Source organism: Cinclus cinclus, chromosome 8, assembly GCF_963662255.1.
Source record: "Cinclus cinclus chromosome 8, bCinCin1.1, whole genome shotgun sequence".
In the NCBI taxonomy this organism is placed as follows: Eukaryota; Metazoa; Chordata; class Aves; order Passeriformes; family Cinclidae; genus Cinclus; species Cinclus cinclus.
The window spans coordinates 16,650,695-16,674,577 of NC_085053.1; the positions used below are offsets into that span (position 1 = coordinate 16,650,695).

Genomic DNA, 23,883 nt, shown 5'->3' on the forward strand with positions numbered 1-23,883 from the left:
TCCAAACCAGTCCTATCTAGCAGCTCCAAACTGCTCTTAAATCTGACCAAAGTTCAGTAAAAGTGCTAAAAGTATGTGATAGGGAGATCCTGGCTAGAAAATTGAAGGGGCTTGTCTTTAACACTGCCTAACCCCAATTAGCAGTGTTTATTTTGGGACGCAGGAGCCTCACAATGATCCTGTATTCTCTTTGGCTGTTCTTTGTTCTGACAAAGCAGAGCACTGGGGTTGTCTATTGCTTGTCAGTTGAAGATCCTCTCTGTAAATCCCCTGTGTGTCAGCTGTCTTTTGTGCTTTAGTGTCTACTGTGACCACATGGGCATCTGTTTGACAGGAGTCTGTGACCCTCAAACACTTTGGTGAGTCATGGAAAGAGTGAATTCACCCGTATAGTTTAATCTGTCCTCCTCTGATAGATCTGATTTCTGCCTGGCAGGCTCTGCTCAGTTACCTGGTGTCTGACCTGGCTATTGAAACCCAGTAGCAGCAGAACCACTTACCAAAGAGTTCTCTCTGGATGGAGGGTGGGCATTAATATTCATGAGCTGTTACTTATTTACACTGGTAAGTATTAAAACTTCTGTATAACACCATTTGATCTCTCTGAGGGATAATTGTCTTTTGATAGAAATGTGCAGCTACAGTGACCTTACTAAAAGCTGTTTGTCCTAAATAATACTGATTTCTTTGAGGGAACAATATATTTTAATGGACTTGGTTTTCTGTTTGTAAGCACTTACCAGGACTAAGTAACAATAAGTTTGTAAATTGATGATAGCAAGCAAAAGTGGTTCAGAGCCCTGACAGAGTTTTGAGAACTATCATTTAAAGAGAATATTCATTATAACTGTATTAAGGAAAAATAATGGGGAAACTGGGTCCAAATCAATTGTTCTTTAACCATACTGTGAGCAAACAAATAGATAACGTTGATGAAACAATAACCTCTTGCTGCAAGATTCTTTATTTCCAAAGATAAATGTGTTCTGCTGAAATAGACATCTTTCAAAAAGAAGCTTGCTGGTTCTAATAGGATCAATTATCCAATGAGGAAAGTTTTACTTGTCTCTAAATCCATTACTATCTGCCTCTCCAGCTCCAGAAACACAGTGTAATGCACATTTTCTTGATCCTCCATCTCTTCTTTTGTTTTCTGTAGTCATATGCTGAAGGAAAAAAACATACCAGGCAATAATGCACTGTTAAGCTTTGAAACCTGTATATGACCCCATTGCTTTCCAGTGGGTTGTGTCAGTGCTGTCACAAATTGATGAAAGTAGGCATTACCATGGGCTACATCAATCAACCAAAGAAATGACAGTTTAGTTATTTAGTATTATTAAACCATTTACCAAAGAATGGATAGGAAAAATGCTTTTGTGAGTAAAGAATGGAAGGATGGAATCCATCTTTGCTTGAAGGAGCAACATTTATAGGGATGTTGACAATATATATCTTTTTGAAAAAGCAACCGATGTAAAATGAAAAGCAAATTTATAGTTGCTAAATGTCCATAGGTTCAAATGCTCTTGCAGGGGCTTCATTTGACCAAGAAATGCACCACATGAACTGGGACCATCTTTTCCATTCTTAAGAACTGTAAATATGAAATAAAAAGCTGCTAAACAATTCTGATTATGTCCATCCCAATTTTTTGAAAATACTGTGGAAAATCTTGTCTAGCAATACAGGTGTGTTTTAAAGATACAAAGAAACATAGAAAATTTTCTTAATTCCAAGTGTAACATACTGTTTTCTCTCTCTCTGTCTCCAGTTCGATTTCAGTTCTGTTTTGGCTTGAAACTTTTGATACTCTTTAAACTCCTGTTCACAGTACTTCAGATATTTGACTTCTCTTTTGAAGTAATCAAGTACGTTGGCATACTGTAAACACAGTGACAAACAAGGGTCATTACCTGTTCAGAGACACAGATCTCTTGCTGATGATCTGAATGGTATTAATATTTTATTTAAAGTGGAAACATAAATATCTCTATTTTTCCCAGTATGCAGCAAAACAATAGAAAGATGTGACCAACTTCAGGCATAAAGAAACCATAAACTACTATACTTTGTTAGTACATTATGCATCTATTTTATCTGGGATTCTGTGCTTTAGTTTTTTTAGTCTCTTCAACAGCCTAGTATTTTTCAGTGAATACTTCTGTTACAATGAACATAACCTAAATATTAGTGACTGTCTCTTGGTTGATAATTCTGCACCCTAAAGAGTTTAGTTCCAAACCACAAGTACTCTGTGCAGAAGCAATTGTTTTGTCATATCATGTTAGCTCAGTTGCTTTGGAGAAGTAATCTTTACTAAAATGAAGCTGCTGATGTGATGTTTTATTGCTACCCACTGCAGCTCTGTGCATGGCAAATCTTTATGGGATGTCTATAAACTAAGTGCCTACATAAACATAAAACTGCAATAAGAATGGGAAGACGATTTTGTGATGTTAGAGTAACAGAACTAGGCAGCAGACAAGACTGCTAGACTGACACACTAGCTCAATCTTTGGCTGGGAGGTGGAGAAAAAGAAAATCTGAAAACTGTGTAGGAAAAAAGAGAAATTAAAACTGCTTGCATTGTCCACATGGCCTTTTGGTACAGATAGTCCTTATTTCAATAGCATGATTGAGTGGGAATGTTAGTAACAGTTTTCAAAATGTGCTTTCACTGAACTAGAACCTGATATGAAGACATGTAAATTGAATTACCAAATTTAAAGGAAAAGAATTAACACAAATGTGGACAAGGAGGTGGAAAGAAAAAGGAATCCAGTATATATACATTACTCGAATGTATAAAGTACATCTATATTACTCTTTTCTGCACTCTAAAATATTGTTTTATTGCATGAAAGGTGTCATTTTATGGATGTGGCAAAAAACGCTGACCTTTTAATTGTGTTTTCATGTAGGCAGGTTGGAACAGTGGAATTCTGCTAACTGTCACTGAGATTCCCTTTAGTTGCCTCTTATCTAAGCTCTGTACAAATCCAGCTTGGCTACAGGTGATCTTTGGAGAATATGGATATACTGATCTCAAATTAGTTGCCATTATTTGAAGGCATTTTTGTCTAGGGAGATTTGTTTCTGTGCTGGAGTTTTCAGTATAAAGTGTCAAAGAGATTTAATAAAAATTCTTACTAACCTCATTACTCGAAGGGTGACATAGTGTTTGACAGATTTCCAAAATATGCAGAACTCCAAGACTGTCAGAAACAGCCAGAAAATGCTGCTCTGTTGAAAGATATTTGACAAAAAAAACCCAAAAACATATAAACAATCCAAATTCCAACAGCAGTGTGAACCTCCACCCAAAGACAAGTTACAGAGGGTTCTTTATTTTTTCTTGATCATTCTAGTTTATTGTTCACTGCTGCAAGAAAAAAAAGCAACCTTATCACTCTGTTATTTTATTAATCCCTTTAAAGATTTTCTTTTAACAGACTTTTTAAAAATGAAATATTTTCAGTTGCTTTTATACCATGGTAGTACACTTAGAACTGATGTATCCATTTTTGTATGTACAGTGTTAAATTTGTGGAAGTATGTACTTATAGAAGATAATTTGTAATAAGATTTGTGTACCCATTTTGCAAACAGGGTAGCAGAATAAAGTGCAATCACCATCCACATACCTGAGGCACTGGAGGGGCTGATGAAAGTGATGATTGATTTGGAGATGCTCTGGAAATGAGATGGCTCATGAGTTTTCTTCAGTAAGTCCCAAATATCTATATTTCCATTCTCTCTGCCAATGAAGAAAACTCCTGGTCTTGTTAAGGACCATTGTCCTGTAGTGTATCTTCCTGCAGAGCAGCTTGACTGAAGGATTGGTCCATTCTTAATTTTTTTTGGAAAACAAATATAAGATAGACCAGACAATCAAACAGTACTATCAATTTGTTACTTCAGATCTCCTATCTTAGGAAAATGCTTACAATTTAAATGGTCCCATTACAGGAATTGTATCAATGACAAAACTCCTACTACCTGCTGTAGATAAAAAGGATTGTGGGGAAGTTAAAAAGCTGGTATCTCACTTCAAAACTCTTCAGGTAGTCTGTCTGTCTGCTGTTAAAACCTGTGGTCTGGAGATTTTGTCAGGTGCAGCTAACCTGGATTCCTGCATGAGACAGACTTTAAAAATCCTCATGTTTGTCTTCACATGAAAAAAAACCTTGTCTTAAAATACAAGTTCTTCAGATTTGTTCAGCATGCATTTCCCTAGCAGGAGAAATGAATAGTTGGGAAGCTATGCTTTTTACAAGGTTGGAATTTACGAAAGTAACTTTTTCTGTAAAAGGCAAGTTTACTAAGCTGTATCTAAAATAGTTTTCTGATGTGAAGAAGATGGAAAGCTTCTTTTATATCTGTTTAGTTTCTAAGATATGAATACAGTCTCTGAGCCTGTTATAGTCCTGTCTTGTATACCCATCACAAATGTTACAGCTGTGTTAAAGTAACTTACTGTAACTCCTTCTTTCCAAATGGCAAACCTCTGGCCTCCAATGCTTAGAAAGATGTCTTTAAAAAATGGAGATATCTGGAGAGTGTTGATAGCTTCAGTGTGGAGAGCGTATTTCTGGGAGTGCTTCTGACCTAATGGAGGAAAAAGGCAGTTGTTTGTTACTTGTGCCTTAGGGATCAAGAAACAAGAGTGCAGGACCTACCACAGGTCTGGAAGATATCAGCCTCTTTTTCTTTTGCTTACAAGATACAGGAATTGGATTTGCCCCAAATCTAGTTACTTCCATGATTTGTGCCAATATCTTTGTGCTGCTTTGTCATGCTAGCTAAAGTGCTCGCACTTTTGAGGGTGTACTGTTAAATCCAGGTGTTATCAGTGATAGTGACTATTAGAGCTATGAGCAAGAACCTTAAAAAGACAGAGCATAGGCACAAACATTTTCAAGTTAGTGATAGATTAAGGTTTAAACAGGTATTGAGAAACTTGAACTTACTAACTGTTTTTGCTGAATTAATATCAATTTTCATTTTCCAGTTAGAATAAACAACTTCTCCATCCTGTAATGCCAAAAGAATCAAGCAGATGCTAAAGTTAGAGCTTGGTGGCTTATTTCAAAGTGACTTGTTTTTAAGTTGGACTTTTATTAATTATAACCATTGATGCCAAGATAATTTTTTGCCTTTTCTTTTATATACCTTTTATGTATCCTCAGTATTCTTAGCATGCATACTTGTTATTCCTTAAGTCTGATAATTTAGCATAGTCCTAGTATTCTGTTAGACCAGGAGACCAAACATCCTAAAGGCCTCATAATAGGAGGCCAGAAAACCCTACGTTATCTTGAGACACCAAGATATGTCCTCTCTAGAACATATCCTGTAAACTAGAGCTTTGGCCTATCCAGGGGGGAATTCCTCAGATGGGGGAATATCACACCACTGATCCAGGCCTCCCATTGGGGCACCCCTGTTAGATATGCTAATTTGTAAGGTCTATAAATTGTATACATGATCTATCGTGTGTGTGCATTGCAGCACATCCCACCTTGGCCAAGTGGTGCACCAATAAGGATCCTTATAAAAATACCAGAGTAAAAACCCCTTATCCCTTAACTGTGTCTGACTCTCAATTTTTAAAACCAGGGAAAGACATCACCATCATTGAATATGATCTAAGTAAATTAAAATCTGAATTTGCAGTCAATGACTGAAAATGACAGTAAAGTTTTGCATCACCATTTTTCAGTTATGTGTTGCCAAAACAGCTTTACTTGCCACGAGGTGTGCAGGCAATCCTTCCTGCAGAATTAGGTGCTTGGTTTTGATAGCTCATGCTTTGCTCCAGTATATGGGGAAAAAGGTGACTGGAAGCCAAAAGGTAGCTAGAAGCCTAATTTTCATTTCCATATGAACTCAGAACTAGGAAAGACTCATGAACTTTAGTAGCATAGAGTAGGTAGTGGGCTGGGATTTCCTAAAGTGAAATTAGGCTGGGGGGCGTAAACTGTAGAATAAATGTTTTCACATGACATGTGGGAAGATACTAAAAAATCACTAATCTTATGTGTTCTGGAATAAGGAAATACTCTTTGGATCTTAATAGATTGTTAAGATCAACATACTGGAAATTTCTTCTAATTCTGCTCTTGAAGAGGTTCATAGGTTCATAGTCTACTGAATATTTGAGGTTTATTATTTTTAAGCATGTAGCTAAAAGTATTAAAGTGGAAATAAAAGGTGGCATGTTCAGAGAGATCTTTTTAGTTACACCTGAAGAAAACATGCAAGTCCATACATTTGTGAAAACACTGTTATTTAGCTGTTCAGTCTTTCAGATATCTTGGATTAACATTTTAACTGGTAATATAGTATTTTCACTTCTTACTTCATTTCCAGCAAAAAAGTCTGTGGATATATTCTCTAGCACTTCCAGATTTTTGCTTGAAGATGTACTCATCTCCGTATATGGCCTGTCTTTGATGGGTGCTCTTAGTGCACTCAGAGATTTTGCCTTCCCTGGGAAACAACAGTTACATCTTTTTGTTACTCACCAGAATTTATTAGACCAAGCGAATCCTTTGTCTTGTAAAGGTAGTCTGTGGATAAGGGGAATTTCAAGAAGAGATAGGAAGAAAGATAACCAAGTAAATCAGCAGTTCTGTAGGTTTAGTGTTTCCTGGTGGAGTCTCCCCATTGCTGCAGCTCTGAAGTCACTGCATCTTATATCCAGACAATATTTAGGGTAGCACCATCCTGTTCTTTGCCAGTTTTACACAGCACCAGTGCCTCCGTGGGAACTGCTCTTACACAGCACCCACATCTGCTGCAAGCAGGAGCTCACATCTCTGCTTCAGGGAATGGATTATGTTTCTAAAAATAGCTCTCTGTAGTGGCTGAAAAGGACATATTATTTCAGGGATAAAAAGATTGGGTGAGGGATTTGTATGGGCTTTTAAGTGAAACTGGGTAGAGTCACTGTGTATATGGAATCGATCAGTTTGGATTTTTACATGTACATCTCTTTGTAGTCAGTACATGTAGTTCACACACTGAATAACACTATACTTAAAAAATCTTTTTCTCCAGATGTGTTTAGCTATACAGTATTTCGTTGCTCAGCTTTTATTACATATATACTGAAATACAAGCTTATTAATAAATTATTAATAAAAATATTACCAGAGCGTTTGTAACGATACTGCAGTTCCTTTAAACTAATTCTGGTGGGACCATACTCTGTGTTGTTATCCCTTTCACGCAGATTTATCTGTTCAGAAAGAAGTGCATTTGCTAAACCATTTTGTCAGATCTTTGAGGTACAAGTATAAATTACTTTCTGCTGTAATGGAACAGATTTTTGCAATGTGTTTGTAATACTCCACAGACAGCATTTGCTGTCTCACATACAAGCATGGAGAAAATGCTCTTTCTTACCTTTTTTCCTGAAAGAATTTTCCTTTTTTTCTAGCAAAAAAGCCCAAACAACCCAGCTCCAGTGGTCATGCTTGTTCAAAAACTGTGTCAGCTGCAGGTATTCTGAGCAGCACAGATCAGCATGCCTAAAATTATAACTTCTTTTTCTTACCTAGCATGGTTTTCAGCCTCACTTTTTTTCACAAATTGCTATGACCATTTTCATGAGAATGAATGTTGGTTTGCTAGTAATTATGGTTCTGCTGACCATGACCATGTTCCACCAATTTGGGACCCACTGAGATAGACAGCAGAGCATCTGAAAAGGTTGACAGGAATTTACACTATTTACACAACTACTTTGGGCCTACTGCATTTTTTCAGAAGCAGTCATGCTGTTTCTCATGAATTTGCTTTTCAAAATGCATTTTATTGAAGTTTCAAAGAATGTTGAAGTATTTAGTGTCATAATCAGAAAGAAAATCAAAAGGAAGTCATAATTTGCTGGAAAAAAAATAGAGTTGGGAAGCAAAAGAATATGTTCCTATGGAGTTCTGACCATATTTACAGTTTAGCTCAATCCCAGTCTGTGTTCTGTATTCATGTACAATACCTTTATGAGAGGTTTCCAGGAGAGATCTAAATCCTCATCAGTATCTGAAACATCAGGGGGCATGTGAGATCTTCTCTCCTCCTTAATTTTCTGAGATAAAAAATTTTCACGATGTTCAATGGATGGAATATCCCAAAATAATAGTGAGCTGCAAAATAATTGTATAATGTATATTGCATAGTGTTTTGATTTGCAGCTACATGCAATTTGCCTTACATTTTAAAGCCTGAGGTGTTTTTAACTTTTTATCTTCAAGCCTTGTATAACAGTAGAGACTCTGAAAATCAAACAAAGGCTAGATAATTAATTTCTTCTTTTGTAAATGATGAAATAAATTCCTTCATTCACCCTTTCATCAGTTAATTATACCAAAGCAGCTAGACAGTATTCATACAGTTTGCTTATGGACAGTTATTGGGTGAACTTACTGGCCCTGCCTGGGAGAAATTCCTGAAGGCTGTAGCAGCTAATTTAGTAACTCAAATTGAAGATCAGTCCCAGATTTTGTGTGTGCCAATTAATTTGCTGATGTTCAAGGCAAATGGCCCCACTCTGTCATCTCATTGGAATCTTCAGCTCTCTGATTGTTCCTTTTGTTCTAGTCTGGACATCCACTCACGAGTTTGATATAGCCAATGAAACTTTCCTCATTGCTGATATCTCTTTCCCTTTTCTAACAGGAGTTGCTCAGGGACCTGTTGTCTTCAAGTATGACATTACAGTGACTTCCCTGCTTTTAACTTCAGGTAAATATTTTCAGTTTGGAACCCTGGTGGGTGAACAGCTAAAATAATGTCTTCTATGTGTATTACTTGCATTACACTTATTAAGAACTGCATTTGCAATCTTCTCATTTAATTCTTCAAAGTCTTCTCTGTTATTTGATAAGGAAAAATAACTTAGCTTCATAAAATTTTGCTCCCTGGACCCTCCCTTTGATGTAGCTAACAAATACATGATTAAGCCCAGACATGCAGCCTTGAAGCCTTAAGCCTTCTGACATCATGAAAGCTAAGCATTTATTTCCACTTTTTGCATTCTCCCCCCATGCTAATCCTTCACACAGAAGAATAATATAACTATCATGACTATTCAGTCCACAAAAGAGGAGATTCACAAAAGTAATTCTGCCAGCTAAATCTCCAAATTTATATATAGTTTATAATATTTCTGTAGAAATAGACCTTAGAAGCTTTTAACAGCTTTTTGTGCTTGTCAACAAACAAATGTAAGGTTGGGGCTGTGGCTTTCCAAGCTAACACGTGTGATCAACACTCTTCTGAAGGGGGTATACATAGAATATAAACATATATATGCAAGGGTTTTCAGTTAATAAGCTCTTAATGGGCAAGAATGCAAAGTGCTTGTTTTCTGCATACAGAATTTAAGCCACTCAGGATATGCTGATAGGAATCCAGAAATGTGCTACTTAAATAATGGATTATGCCTCATAAAGTTTTTCAAAGGAAACTGAAAGATGTCTTGTAGAGTATGTATTGTATATACCCATCAGGGGAGCAGGTTACAAGCTGCAGTTTATTTTCCTCTCTGTGTTCAGAAGTACCACCCTTTTGGTTGTCCTGAAAATAACAGTAATCATTATTACAGGGGAAGAAGGTGATGAAAGACAAAAATCACACTCTGATACATAAGTACATCAACACATGAAACAGGCTACTAGAAATTAAGTCACTGTTTCTGCTTGGGTAAGGTTTCAAAATCAGGATTTATTAATCTGCAGTTATTAAGTCAAGCTATTTTACAAATGTTCTTCAAGAGAACTGATACTGGCTTTGCCTGCTACACACCTAAAATTCTAAATTAAGTTAGCAGGATAAATACTTACTGGTACCACTACAAGTCAGGAACTCTTTAATTTGTCATGTTTGTAACTTCTTTTATGCAGCTTAACCAAAGAGCCAGCAATTGAGAAATTTATGTCCAACAGTTCAGTTTAGTGGGAGTGATGCATCTGCCAAGTTTACACCATGGGTTTTCTATCTTATATTATCACTTGGTTGGATCTCACTGTGGGATTTGTAGTGGTGCCTTCAAATGCTAATTATTAATAGTTTAGTTTGTGTATGTGGGGTTCTGCAGGTTTTAAACTATTTATCATTTACCAAGTAGCTATTGGTTTATAGCAAATTAATTTTAATTACTCAGGAAAATAAAGGAAAGGTGTCAGGGGTAACAAGGATTATAGGCTAATCAATAACTTCCAGTAAATAAAAAACAAACATATTTTGGCAAAAACTGTACTTATCAAGTATTTTCAGCTAATTAAAAAAAAAAAAATTACGCCTACTCTAATTTTCATTCATGAGTTTGTCTACCTGGAATCACAATGCTAGTAATGCAGCCAGGCAAAGCTGTATTAGGTTCTGAATATAACTTTAAATAATTTTTCATTATTAAGTAATTATAAAACTGCTGATTCTAGGAACTGTGCCATAAAAATTGCTATGTCATGCAAAAGCTGACATATTCCATGTTTATATAACAAAAAGTGTGTCCAAGTACATGTTGCTAAATACTGGCAAAGGGATTCCTTTGTCAGTGTCATTTATTAAGTATGGATCTCCTGTATCTGTTATTCCAGATGAACACAAAAACAGCCTTCTTAGCCTAAAATTTAATTTAAAAAACCCCACCCAAACAACAAAAACCACAACAATATTCTGCTATCCAATCCCTTTCTTTATGCTTTACATCTGGTAACAGTTAGTATCCATGACTATTACTGTATAAAATAATGAACAGTGGTATCAGCTGACATTTTATGATATTTGTGTGCCCCTTTTCTTACTTTTCTGGAAATGTCACTAAGGACTGTAATATCTGTGAAGTCTTAATTATTTTTTTCAAAAATTTATTGATATGTAATTTCCATTAACCTTTTAAAGATTTCAGTTTTCTTCTTCTTCTTGGTCTGGTTTTCCACTGTCATTATTTTGCATTTGACTACATTTGCATTTCAAATTAATTTAGCACCATTTGCCATACTTTGATAGCAAATCAGCACCCAGTGTTCCTGTTGGATCCTTTCAGTATATAGACCATAAGTACTTTGGAGCTTTAAAACCATAATGGAAAGTGTAAGTTTTGAGTACACAGGCAGCATCTAGAAAAATTAAGGTGACTACAATAACACCATTCTTGAGTATCCAGATATTTAGATAATTGAAGCTATTTCTTGGAATTCTTAATGACAGGTTAGATTGTTCATAGTAGAAATTAAATACATTCTAAATACAGAAGACATACTAAAATTTTAAATTATATTTTTCTATAAAGTTAAGGAATTTTTTCCCAGTATAAGCAGATGCATATCAGACTGAGAGCACAGCACAGTTGTAAAGCACATTGAACAGGACAAGAGGCACCAGATTATTAGTATTTACTAAATGCAGTGAGAAATAATGAATACAAATAATTAACTCTTTAGTATTTTCTCTTGAGTTTGCATCAGAATTTCTGAGGTAGTAGATTAGAAAAGCAATAAAACAGAAGTGAATGTTTAAACTCACCTCCAAGTTACATGGCAGCCAATGTACATCTGTTGCTGGTTTTGTATGACTATATGGTGTGGAAGAGGCTGCACAGTGTCTCACTAGAGGTGGCTCTGTGCTACAGTGCTGGACTTGCATATGTGATGGCTAGAAATGTTTTAAAAAAGATATCTTACTGTGTTTTCAAAATATAATAGTAGGTCTATCAAAGAATAAAAGGTTACTTTGCATTCTGTTAATACTTTTTCACATAATTCAGTTCAGGTTATAGAACTCTCTAGGGGTCTAATACCTTCCATTAGGGGGGAAAAAAAAAAGAAGGAAAGCATCAAAATAGGCCTTTGGATATAAAGCTCTACAAAGAATTCCAACATGCCTCCACAGACATGCAGATATCATTAATGTCTCCTCTCCTTTTAGATCTTCCTTCTGCTTCTCCTCCTTACCATTTTTTCCACTGAAAAAATTTTCTCATCTTCCAAGCTACCTTTTCTCTGTTCATAAACATCTAGAATACTTTCAGTATTGCATTCAGTAACAAATGTATATCTGTATTTGACAGGCTTTGTCAGAGTGGAGGGTATATTGGTGCCCATTAAAGAACAGGCTCACTGAAATGAGTTGCACAAAAGGCAGTAAACCTATTAAGCTGTACTAATCAGGTAGAAATTATACCATGATAATTGTGATAATGGTTCAATATCATGAACTCATCAGGTTTCTTATCCTTTCTAGTGTCTCACTGCAAATATTATCTACTCCTCTCTTTTGAGTCAGGAAACCTTCACCCATTTTTCCTCCACAGACATACAGTTACATTGCAATATACTTACAACAAAAATATTTACCACATTAACAGCTGTTATCTTGATTTCATAGAATATTAAGGGGTTGGAATGGACCTTAAAGATTACCTAGTCCCAGCCCCTAGCCATGGACAGGGACACCTCCCACTAGACCAGGCTGCTCAAGGCCTTATCCAACCTGGCTTTGAACATTGTCAGGGTTGGGGCATCCACAGCCTACCAGGGCAACCTGTGCCAGTGTCTCATCACCCTCACAAAGTAAACAATTTCTTCCTAATATCTAACCTAAATTTTTAATTTTTGCCCATTATTCACTGTCCTGTCACTACAGTTACAAACCAAGAGTCCTTCTCTGGTCTTCCCTCTAGATTCCCCACAGATACTGGAAGGTTGCTATGAGGCTTTCATGCAACCTTCTCATCCCCATGCTGAACAGCCCCAGCTTTCTCAGCCTGTCTTTGTAGAGGAGATGCTCCAGTGTTCTTATCAACTTTGTGGCCCTTCTCTGGACTTGCTCCAACAGTTCCATGTCCTTCTTATGTTGGGGGCACCAGAGCTGGACGCAGAGCTCCAGGTGGGAATCTCACCAGAGCAGAGTAGAGGGGTGGGATCCCCCTCCCTTGCTCTGCTGGCCACGCTGCTTTGGATGCAGCTCAGGATGCAGCTGGTGTTCTGTGCTGCCAGTGCCACCGCTGAGGAATCCCTGTACACCACTCTCCAACCATCAGCCCCAGAATTACCTCAGTCACCCCTGCTGCTGCTGCTCTTGGCTCACTCTCTGATGAGTCAATGGTTTCATCAGCAACAGGTACTGTACTTTGCAGCTTTGTTTCATGTTTAGAAATATCCCACAGTACAACCTATAATGAGAAATTAGTAAATTACAAATTATATTTGGATATGTGTATTAATATGCTGTGCATTAATATGCCTTATTTTTTTAATCATGGAGGTTTGGGAAAGAAGAAATTCAGTCTCTGTACTAGAATTTATGAAGTCTTTAAAGTATTTTCTCTTCAGTCTGATGCAATCAGCAGAAAGATTACATTTGTCTCTAAAAAAAATGTCTGCACAACTTGACCTATTTATCAGTACATTGTACTGTAATGGCTCAGCTATGGATTAACCAGACATAGCTTCAGTCCAGGATAAGAGAGCTTCAAGACTCTGTGACATCTCTCTTCTATCTCTATGTGTTACTATGGATGTTGAGTACATCTCTTCATCCTTATTTCTATACTAGAAGAAAATACAGAAATAGGCAATTTTGCTTTTAAAGAGCAAAAAACCTGTCCATCGACACAACCACCAGCAATGATATTTGGATCACTTGGACTGAACTGAAAGCAGTAAATATCTTCAGGAGCCTTCAACACCAACTAGAGAGAAGAAAAACAAGATGGTTGAGAAATACAGTCACCATTTGTTTGTTCTCATGTTATTGAAATACTTGGCATATTTTCAAGTCTTGATTAAATACCTGGAGGCAGATAGGGTCAAAAAAACTCCAGAGAAGTATAACTGACTCGTGTAGCAATGATTTATTAGAAAGGTTAACTTTCCCTTCATCTGAAGGCTGCTCTCCCACTGATAGTGCTATAATCCCTAATCAAAAAAGAAAACAAATTTTCTCAAAAGGGACAATTCAAGTTTCAACACATTGATAATTATTCTAACTTACTTGTATTTATACCTTCTGAATACAATGAAAAAATCCCCACAAAGCAGGAAAGAAACTGCAAACCAGCCATGTATATTTCTTTTGTATTCAGATCATCTTTGAGGAGACTATTTTTGTTACTTAACATAAGATTATTTTAAAATGAGTCATAGAACCTGTGCATTAGGATAAACCGCCTCTTTTTTTGCTCATGCTCCTCAGTAGTGTCATACTGCACCTGAAATGATGTGACAGGCATGTAATCCTGGCCACCCATCATGAAAACAAAGCCTTGTAACTAGATTCATTTTCTTACCTAGGCCAATAGTATGCTGGGAGCTGGGGCATTTATAAAGTACTTAATTGTGCCTTTGGGTCTGGCCATTCAGAGCAATAATCCACAGCAGGGAGCAGGATTTGACATTTCAGATGTCTTGTGATGCTCCCTGGCACTTGGCAGAGCCTGTCCTGGTGTGGCTGTGACATTCCTCACCAGTATTAGGCATGCTATGAGTGCCAGGCATGGACACAAGCACAGTGGTATGCAGGGCCACCTGAAGGGTCTGGCACAACAGCCCTGCTTAAATGAGCCTCATAGGGGGAAATTTCTCTTACCCATGATGTCCACTTATGCATTAGAATAAAGGACTTTGCATGGCCCATATGAATTCTACAAAGTATTTGTCTGTCTCGTTTTTCAGTTTGCTTCAAATTGGCAATTCAAACAGGAATACTAAATCAGTTTGGTTTTCTTTTTAAACTTGAAAGCTATTGATTTTATGAAAGATGTATATTTTATAGCTGTCATGTAAGACCCATCATTGAAGACTCAAATCAGTACTGTAACTGCATTACCATAAATGGTTGGATGCCAGCGAATGCAGCTAATGGTTCTGTTCTTGAGATACTGCACATCTGTAAATGATTGGTATGCTTTAAGATAAACATCTGGCTTGCCTTCTTCTTGGTCTTCTGCTAGGGCCTTCCAGTCATCAAAAAAAACGTTCATAATTTCATTTTGCTGCAATGCAATTTCCATTCTGTTTTGTGAAAAGAACAGTTAACACTTAGTAATCCAGATGGGACTACTCAATAGTGGAATTTAAAATATTTCTGTAAAGAGGTAGCTTCTGTTTTTCACAGAATTATGTGATCACATTAGTTAAGAAATCAAGTGCTAATTCCTCAGTGATGTATCACTGCAAGGAAACACTCTTCTGTTTAAACAGAAATAGCTACTGTACCAAGAATTTAGTTCTTTGTGGACCAAGTACAGAGGAATTGTCCAATGCTTTGGGCAAAAAAATGTCATTAAGTAGGACTTGTCCCACTTAATGGGTCATGGCTAAGGGCATAATCATGGGTAGGACAGCACCTTTGCTCACTGCACTACCATCTGCTTGAGTAGGCAGTGTTTGAAAGATCAGCTTTGCAGTTTGTTTGAAAAGATGCATCGCTATCAACTTCAGCACTTCTGATATCTATTTAAAGCAACATTCATATCTATATAGCATAGATTTCATGTTTACTTTCATAGAAACAAGTATTATCATTGTTAATATTATAATAATAAGAAAGGAAAAGGAATCTAGAAGCAAAAAATAAAATTTATATTTAGCCAGACCAATAATCCATTCAGACAAGAGTACTTGCCTGTATTCTGTACTATTTCAGGTAGTCTTTAATTGTATTGCTGAAATAATTTTACCTTATATGTACTGATGCAAGAAATTCTTTCAGTGTCTCAGATGACAGACTCTCTGCTTTTGCTTCATTTGACAACTGCCTAGGACAATATTGCGTGGATGCATTTTGTGGATAGGTCCTACCCAATTGGAATAAATTTGAATGTAAGTATAGAAAATATTTCAAAGACAGAAACCTATGTAATGAATAAAATTTAAATACAGCTTTTCCAGACACTTTTAAAAATATTTAGAAAAATAAGATGCAAACAGAGTATCCAATTCTGTTCTATTAATCAGTTTGTAACTGAGTAACTCTAGAATTTTAGTTGAGATAATAAACAGTGCATAGCTTAATAAATCAGCTGATAAATGTTTTCTCATACTTACCATTTTGTCTGAGTACTAGTTTCTCTTAGTTTTGGAACCATTTGCACCCCCACATCTCTTTCAAGCATTTTAATACTGAAAGTGTCATCTTCGTAGGCTGTGCACTCAGCATAGCTGCCTTTGTCATCTGAAGCATTTTTGTCAGTAAATGTAATCGGTGCACCAAACTTCCTGCGAGCTCGAGAGATCTTGTACTTAATCTGGAAAAGATACATTTCCATGGCCAGAAAAGAAAGTTTTTGGAAAGTTCATTCTTTAAAGTGGCTGCATTCATATACTTGTAGAATTAGTTCTATTAATGGTTTCTGTGTTGAGCTTACTCATATTTTGAAATTCTGAAGTGCTCTTATAAATAAACTACATATGTAATAGAAGACAGGTTTGTATTTGTAAAACAAGAAGCTGTAGCATTTTTGGAATACTGCTAGTAGGACAAGAGAATTACATGTTCTAATTCATCCAATATCAGAACTGCACATTTAATTAAAGGATTGATTTGCAGGATGCCTGCAAATATGTACGTATGCCTACAAAAATTCAGTATGTAATACTGAATTAGGTTTCCAAGACCTAACTTTTCAGCTCTTCCCTCTTGGTGGAATTCTCAACTTTGGGTGAGGTATTTCAACTTCCCTTGTGGTGCCTAGTGTGAGAAAAGTACGCTGAAGAAGATGCAAAAAAAAGTTTGGAGGAGTTTCCTTATGTTCAGAACTAGGAAGGATGAAGGGACATGTCTTGACTTCTGCCCACAAGGAGAACTTCATGTTGGCACTTCATGCTGGGCAGCAGAGAGGTATTGCTTAGTCTTGGATTCATATCTAGGTACTTTTTCCCAGCACTTCCCACAGAACTGGAAAGGAAAGTAGGACCTTTTGAGTGCACCTTGCCAACAATGCAGAATACAGAATACTTGGACTGTGAATGTGTTAAACTGAATGGCTGTGAAATAGCTTTAGAACAATCAGACATCTTTTTAGGTGTAAGCAAGATGTCCAGCTGCTAAGAACTCTCAAAACTTAGTCAGTCTTCCCTGAAGAGGGACTTAGGAGCTAAGAACCACTCATGGACAGTTAGATTCTTGGAGATGCCCCACACATCACAAGTTAGGTGACAGCTGTGAGTGGATCTATTTTTTGGGCATATAATTTTCTCTCTCTCTCTCTCTCTCTATATATATATAATCTGTGGATGTAATTAATCAGATGTAGACGTAATTAAAGTATCTCCTTCGGTAAAGCCAGCTTGTAATAACTGTAGATGTTTAAAAAGTGTTGCTTGCTACTTAAATGCCATCCATATACTAGAACAGTTCACTGAGCTTCATGGAAACAGAGCAATGACTCCGATTGTCATCTGGCCATGTGGTAAATGGAGCAAAAAGTGGCAGAGGTGCCAGTGACCAAAGATGATCAGGACTTTTGAATTTACACCTTAAACGTAGTTACGTCCAATGCAGTGATACATGCCTTATTTGCAAGATTTAAAGAGAGCAGAGTTCAAAATAAAAGTTTCTGCAGCACTTTCAGTTTTTGTTAAAAGTTTAGCTATTTCTCTATTTCTCTCTAATAGCCCTCTTGAAAGACCTTCAGAAAACCTGGGATTGCAGCTTCCAGTCTTCTGACTTTTTTTTAAAGGAACTTAAAATAAACGTAGGGGTTTTATATTTATTTGATTGACTAACATCTGTTGATTCTGACCTTTGTATCCCTTTCTTTAAGAGATTCTTCTTCAACTTCCTTTTCGCTGCCAAGGGAAACCCAAGGTTTGTGGACTTTCAGAGCTTCCTCTATATTTTCTTCTTCTGTTTCTTCTCTTTCTTCCACAGCTGCTAAGGACTGTGATATCAAACAGTGAGAAATGGTACTTTTTAAAAAAATTGTTACTGAAATATACATATTGACTAGAAACCCAGTTTTCAGTCTTCACTCACACATTCTACTTTTGTATTGATGCAGTGGGTCTGGGTATACTGTGCCCCTGGGTAGAGCTGGCTTAGGTCCCATTCATTTCTGCATTGGAATTTTCCAATAATATTTAATATTTAACTACCAAAGAGAGGCTGTTGTCTTGAAAGCAAATAATTTTATATAAAAATAATTTGCATTCATTTTTCCCATTAGGCACTTTGGCCTGGAACTGCATTTTACTTTTACTAATTGTTGCTTCTCCTGATTCCCTGATGCTGGATGGTAAACTCAAATTGAAAAATTATATCAACTTTCTATAAACATTCTCCTACAGTGAGGTGTATAAGTTCTATTTATCTAGAGCTATTTAGAACTCAAGAACATTTTTGTGATTTGAAGATATATTCATAGGTATTATGAAAAATAAGTATAATACTTCTTTGAAAATGCTTAATATATTAATTATTTGTTATTTTTGTGTCTGAGAAATCTGGGTATTGGCAGAGAAAATTAATGTTTATGATTAAAATACTGCAGTGGGGGTTATACTGGCCCTCTGATATAAAATACAAAAATTTAATTTAGCACTTCTCTGTATAAAATATATTTTTACAGTGATACACATATTTTTCCATGATCAGCTTAAGCATTAGAGAAATATCAGGTGCTTAACAATACCATTCCTGACACCTTTGTTGGAGAGTAGATTCTGAAATATTCATAGATAGAACAATGCTGTGGTATACTTGAATTTTACCTTTAGAAGGTTTTCCTTGGCCTCTTCAGAAGCAACAATGTAAAAGTTCTGTCCATACTGGAAGTTTGGATCAAAAACTACCAGAAGTTCTTCTCCCGGATATTCCTATTTTAATAAAAAAAATAGTGGAAAAGTGAGAACAAATAATATTAAAAACAAACATGAGGTTGTGACTAGAAAGGCTGCCACCAATTTAGTATCTTTGGTTAATTTTGTATTCTTTACAGAGAATTTAAGGTGCTAATTGAAAGGCATAGATAGGGTTTATTTTGTCATAAAAGTAAGTCTGGGACAAAACAAGTCTTTCTTACAGACAATTAAACAAAAAATAAACTGTTTTAATGATTCTCAATAAATGGGCCATGAATTAGAGAAAGCCAAATATGTGAAGGTCTGTCAGTTTACAGAATCAAAACTAATAGTATTTATGTTACTTTTAGCATATTTTCAATCTGAACTTGGAAAAAAAATGCATGAGAAGCCATGAGAAACTTTGAGTCAACAATGGTCCATGGCCTCTAGCACTCAGATATTAGAGCATCAGTGTGTTTACACAGACCCAAACAAGAACAGACCCATTCTTCAAAAGAAGGAACACTCTGAGAGCATAAGTCTTAAAGTGAGAATGAAATATGCTGCTTACCAGGATAACTTTTTTGAGAGGGTGGAAATCAGAAGTTTTAGCTCTTGTTTTCAGATCTTGAATTATGTCCTCTTTTTTAATACACTTGAAACAATTTTCTTCTGTGACATCTTCATCAGGTCGACAACTAAAAATTTCTTGGGTATTTGCAGTCAAAAGCAAAGGAAAGATTTCTGGGTGGCCTATGAAAAAAAGCAAAATTGCACGATAACTTCAGAGTGTTGTTTAAACATGCGCGTTTACTTTGGTAACTCTGTCTTTACTGTTTCTAGCATAATGCCTTTGAATCTCTCAGCTTTGTTTTTGGTATTTTGGAAGGCATGAAATACAAATTGTATTTACTTAATCTTTGAAAATATTCTACCCAACATTTTGCACATAATGAATATGATTTCCCTAGTACAACGGGCTTTTTTTCTTCTTGATCAACAGGTTATTAACAGCTTTAGTGAAAAAATTTTAATGGGTTGATTTTACTATATTAAGGGCAAAACCACATGGTTCTGACTTAAGAAAGCAATTTTTATTATTTAATATTTATTTGAATAAATACTCTGCGGTCCTTCCTTGTAGAACAGCACCATATTAAGCCAGCGTTTAATCTAATGAGGCTTCTCTGAAGTAAGGATGCTTTTCTGATTTCAGACTTTCATCTTGTTCCTATTGAGTTCAGAGTGCAGTAGAGACTATTTGTCACTAATCAAATGAGACTAAAGCTAGCTCACTGAGGTTAAAGTCAGATATTTATTTTCATCTTTATTGGAGAATATATAGCTGTTGTTTTGTATAAACACAATCTCTCTTAGGTTCATTCATATTAACTCAGAACACGATATTTCTTATCCTTACGCTAGCATGGATATCTTCATTGGTTTTGGGGAGGCTGGATGCAGTTAGGTGACCTGTCAGCTGTGCTTTGCAAACACTCAATCTGAGATAATATACAGTGCTTCTTATTGAGTGTGCCAGCTGTATGTGAGTAAGACAATGTATGTAATGCTGGTCTTTCTCACGTTGCGTGCTCTGCCTCCAGCTTGCCTTACTGGTCTAAGTAGCTAAGATCACTCTAGGCCCAGCTAGTTGAACCCTGCCCCTGAGACTCCTCCTTTGCTACACTGCCCTGCTAGCAGACTCATGCTCTGTCTCAGCTACCCTAGTAAGAGCATTCCTCATGAAGGCCACCATATTTTTGCCTGAGAAGTTTAGCAGATGTTGATCTTTTTGGTGAACTGGAACCTAAAGACTTTGGGATGTGCACACTGTGTTACTGTTTTTTCTGTACTGAAACGTGCTGTTGTGATAATAGCTGATACTTTCTATCTTTGTTTCACTTTCTTTTCTTAGTTTAAGTTACTTTGTATTTTATCTTAATTCCCAGCACCTGAGGGGTTTTTCCTCTTTGAGCCTGCCTTGAAGGGAAATTGATATACCAGAAATGATGATTGTGACCAGCTGTGTCAGCATGTTTTGAGTCATCTCTAATCTAAGCCAACAAGGTCTAAAAAACAATAAATCCTCCTTATTCTCTGCATAATCCTCTCACATAATACATTATGTTTGATGAATCTGACATTTATCCTTTAAAATCCTTCACTGCTACTACTCCACTGCATCTGCTCTGCCATAGTCATCACCAAAATTAATGTTAAGCCTGATGTTTCTGGTGTAGGCTACACTGTTCCAAGTGTGGATTACTTAGTGTCCACCAGTTATTTCATAGCACATACAATCTGCTTGGAGCATGCATGGGCCATTAGTTCACTTTCATCACAAGCTGCAATTAATATTGCATGATTTTCCTTTTTTGATATCTTGGAGATTTCCAAGATTTCTGTGTGGATGCTTCCAAAAAATACAAAATCATAGGGATGTTGATTGGAAAAGACCTTCAAGTCATCTGGTCCAAACTCACTCTTGCTAACACCAGACCTCAAAAATCCCAGCCAGGGGTAATGGTTGTTTTAGACATTACTGTTTTTAACAATAAGCTTTTATGCTACTGTTTTTTAAATGCTGAATCATGTATACAGCCTTGTGAACAGGTGCTAATGCTGAAATAAATCGTTTTAAAGAGAAGTAGGTTTCATTGCCAAATGAAACAATACAAGCATGAACTAAAATTAAGCAAGATTACAATGGACATCACTATGTCCATTAGAGTAAGACAGATACTCTAAGTGCATTTTCTTCAATGCTCTATTGCTATAAGCCCAAGTCAAAAACAAAGTAATGATCAGAATTAAAATTACACCTTTCAGTCTGAAGAATTAAAATTCTGTATTGCAGAATATTATTTTTAACAGCATAGGTATTTTAAGGAGCTGATACTGGGTTCTTACATTATAAACACTTTCATTGAAGGCTCTTTTTCCAGGAAAAAGTGTGTAGCATCTGATCATAGGCTTCACATTGTTTTTCTGTTAGTAAATTGTACCTGTATCATTTATAACAGTCAGCAGCTCGTAGTGCTACAAGAACTTCACAAAAGACCAAGAAATTCCAAGGAAGAAGTAAAGAACACTTGCAGGCCTAAGGAGTGCATGCATGGAGCTTATTAAATTTTGCACAGGCAGTGTTTACTTACACCAGCGTTATTTTCCTGCTTTCAGCAACATGTTCCTAGCAGTAGTTTAGCTGGTAGAGCTCTAACCTTATTCGCCAGTAGGTGGAGGTACAATTCTCTCTTACTATCTCCTGAACACTGAAACTACATTTTTTTAAAGTACCACTTTAATCATCTGAGGGATCACTTGTTATGCATTTTCATTATCTGCAGTTTAGCCATTTTGGTGATGCTAACCAGAGAACAGTTTTCTCCCAGTGCTCATAGGATTATGGAGGAAAACAAGTGATTTACAGTTTCTTTTATAACTACCTAGTTTGTGTATTCCTTGTTTGCCACACTGTTTTAGTTTTTAACAATAAAAACTGTATTGTTACAAGCCAATTATTAAGATAACCCTTCGGATTGTTCCTGTAAACAATAGATAAATTTTATTTTTATATCAATTTAAGTTATAGCTGAGGAATAATTGCACAAATCAGGACAGAAGAAAAATACAACCACAAATACAAAAAATAACAAACCACTGGAAATAATTTGGGGTCTATGAAAAAAAGGTATATATTTCAATTTGGATAATTGCGTACTTTTAGCTCTTAATTATGGCCATGCTTAGAACTGAGCTTTACTTGAACATAAGCCAAATTGTGACTTTTAAGTGGTTAATTTTTCCCCTACAAAAAAAAGGATGCTAGTCGATGTCTTTTGGTATCTATGTTTAAAAACCACAAGTGATAAGCTAAAGTAATCTTCTCAGGAAATCTAATAGTGGTTTGACAAAGATCAAAGACTATTGAATTATAAAAAAATAATTTTTTTCTTTCACTTGCTTGACTATTTCTAAATGCAAAGATTTTGCACCCTATAATTCTGTTATGATGCTTTTTATTTCCCCATATCCCAACTCCTCTCAAAACCAAGAAAAAAACCTCTTCTACAAACCCATACCTGTTTCCTGCTGCACTGTCTACTACTCAGAGAGACACTGTAATCACTGTGATAGCTGCATTTCTAGATAGTTTCTGTGTTTTCCAATTCATAAAAAATATTTTATTCCCTGCATTAGTAACACCGAAGCTTCAAAATTCTTTGAGTATTCCAGAACTACTATTTTAAAGCTCAGTCATCATAGCACTTACCTATACTGGCCATAGAAAGATCAACTTCATCCTTTTTACCTGAAATATAATGACATGATGATATCAGTAGTGCTGGTTACAGAGCTATAATGAGTAATTTTACCTCTCTCAGTTATTTATTTAAAATAACATATTTTAATTTATCTCTTGGATTTTTAATGCATGGGGCTAAAATAATTAAGGTGTATCCCATGTGAGCCCAGATTGCTGCTTGTTTCATTGTTGCTGTACCTTAAATACCAAGCTGTGCTCCTTTTCTTTTTCATGATTCCTTAGTTTTGTTTTACCTTTTTGTTTCTTTGCCGATGTTTTTGAACCTTTCAAGGTGGTCTTGCTGGATTTGACACTTGCTGACATTTTTTCAGATTTCTCTAGAGAAAGACAGGTATTATCAATAATTTTAAATAGACAACAGAATGCAACATGTATGAGTGAAAATTTGGACCATGACTTTATGTAGCTTATCGTTGCTGTAATATTTTCATAAGCAGCTAAAGATATGTTTCATAGTTTTAAATCATAAGTTGTAGTTTCATATAATGTGTAATAGATAGAAAAACTTATTTTGTCCAGGGTTTTTAAAAGTGAACACTGATTGTCCAAAATAGTGACAGGTTAAATTAGGATAGAGGTTTCCCTTACTGAAAGCTAAGGCTCTCAGAAAAAGTGGGAAGAGCATGGGTGAAAATTCACCAGTTATAAATGTTTGTCCAAATGTTTGTAAGTGTAAATCATTATTCAGCTGCACAAAGCATTTCTATTTCCAGTTTATTTTTCAGTATAGCTCTGCAGAAGACAAACTCGGGAAGAAGATGT

At 36.0% G+C, this 23,883-nt stretch overlaps 1 protein-coding gene across 1 annotated transcript; it reads right to left on the reverse strand.

Moving 5' to 3' along the window:
- Positions 1–948: 948 nt before the first annotated feature.
- On the reverse strand, positions 949–23,424 carry DNAI3 (dynein axonemal intermediate chain 3). Its single transcript, XM_062497086.1, has 21 exons — positions 23,355–23,424; positions 23,068–23,106; positions 19,366–19,547; positions 18,712–18,827; positions 17,756–17,870; positions 16,059–16,258; positions 15,692–15,808; positions 14,839–15,023; positions 13,804–13,928; positions 13,613–13,702; positions 13,064–13,183; positions 11,536–11,664; positions 9,512–9,585; positions 8,006–8,153; positions 7,159–7,246; positions 6,365–6,495; positions 4,974–5,037; positions 4,481–4,611; positions 3,648–3,852; positions 3,158–3,246; positions 949–1,166 (listed from the first exon to the last, which is right to left on the reverse strand). Exons 1-21 carry the CDS (start codon positions 23,422–23,424, stop codon positions 1,059–1,061), a joined length of 2,526 nt encoding a protein of 841 aa, XP_062353070.1. The 3' UTR covers positions 949–1,058.
- Between the last annotated feature and the right edge of the window lie 459 nt (positions 23,425–23,883).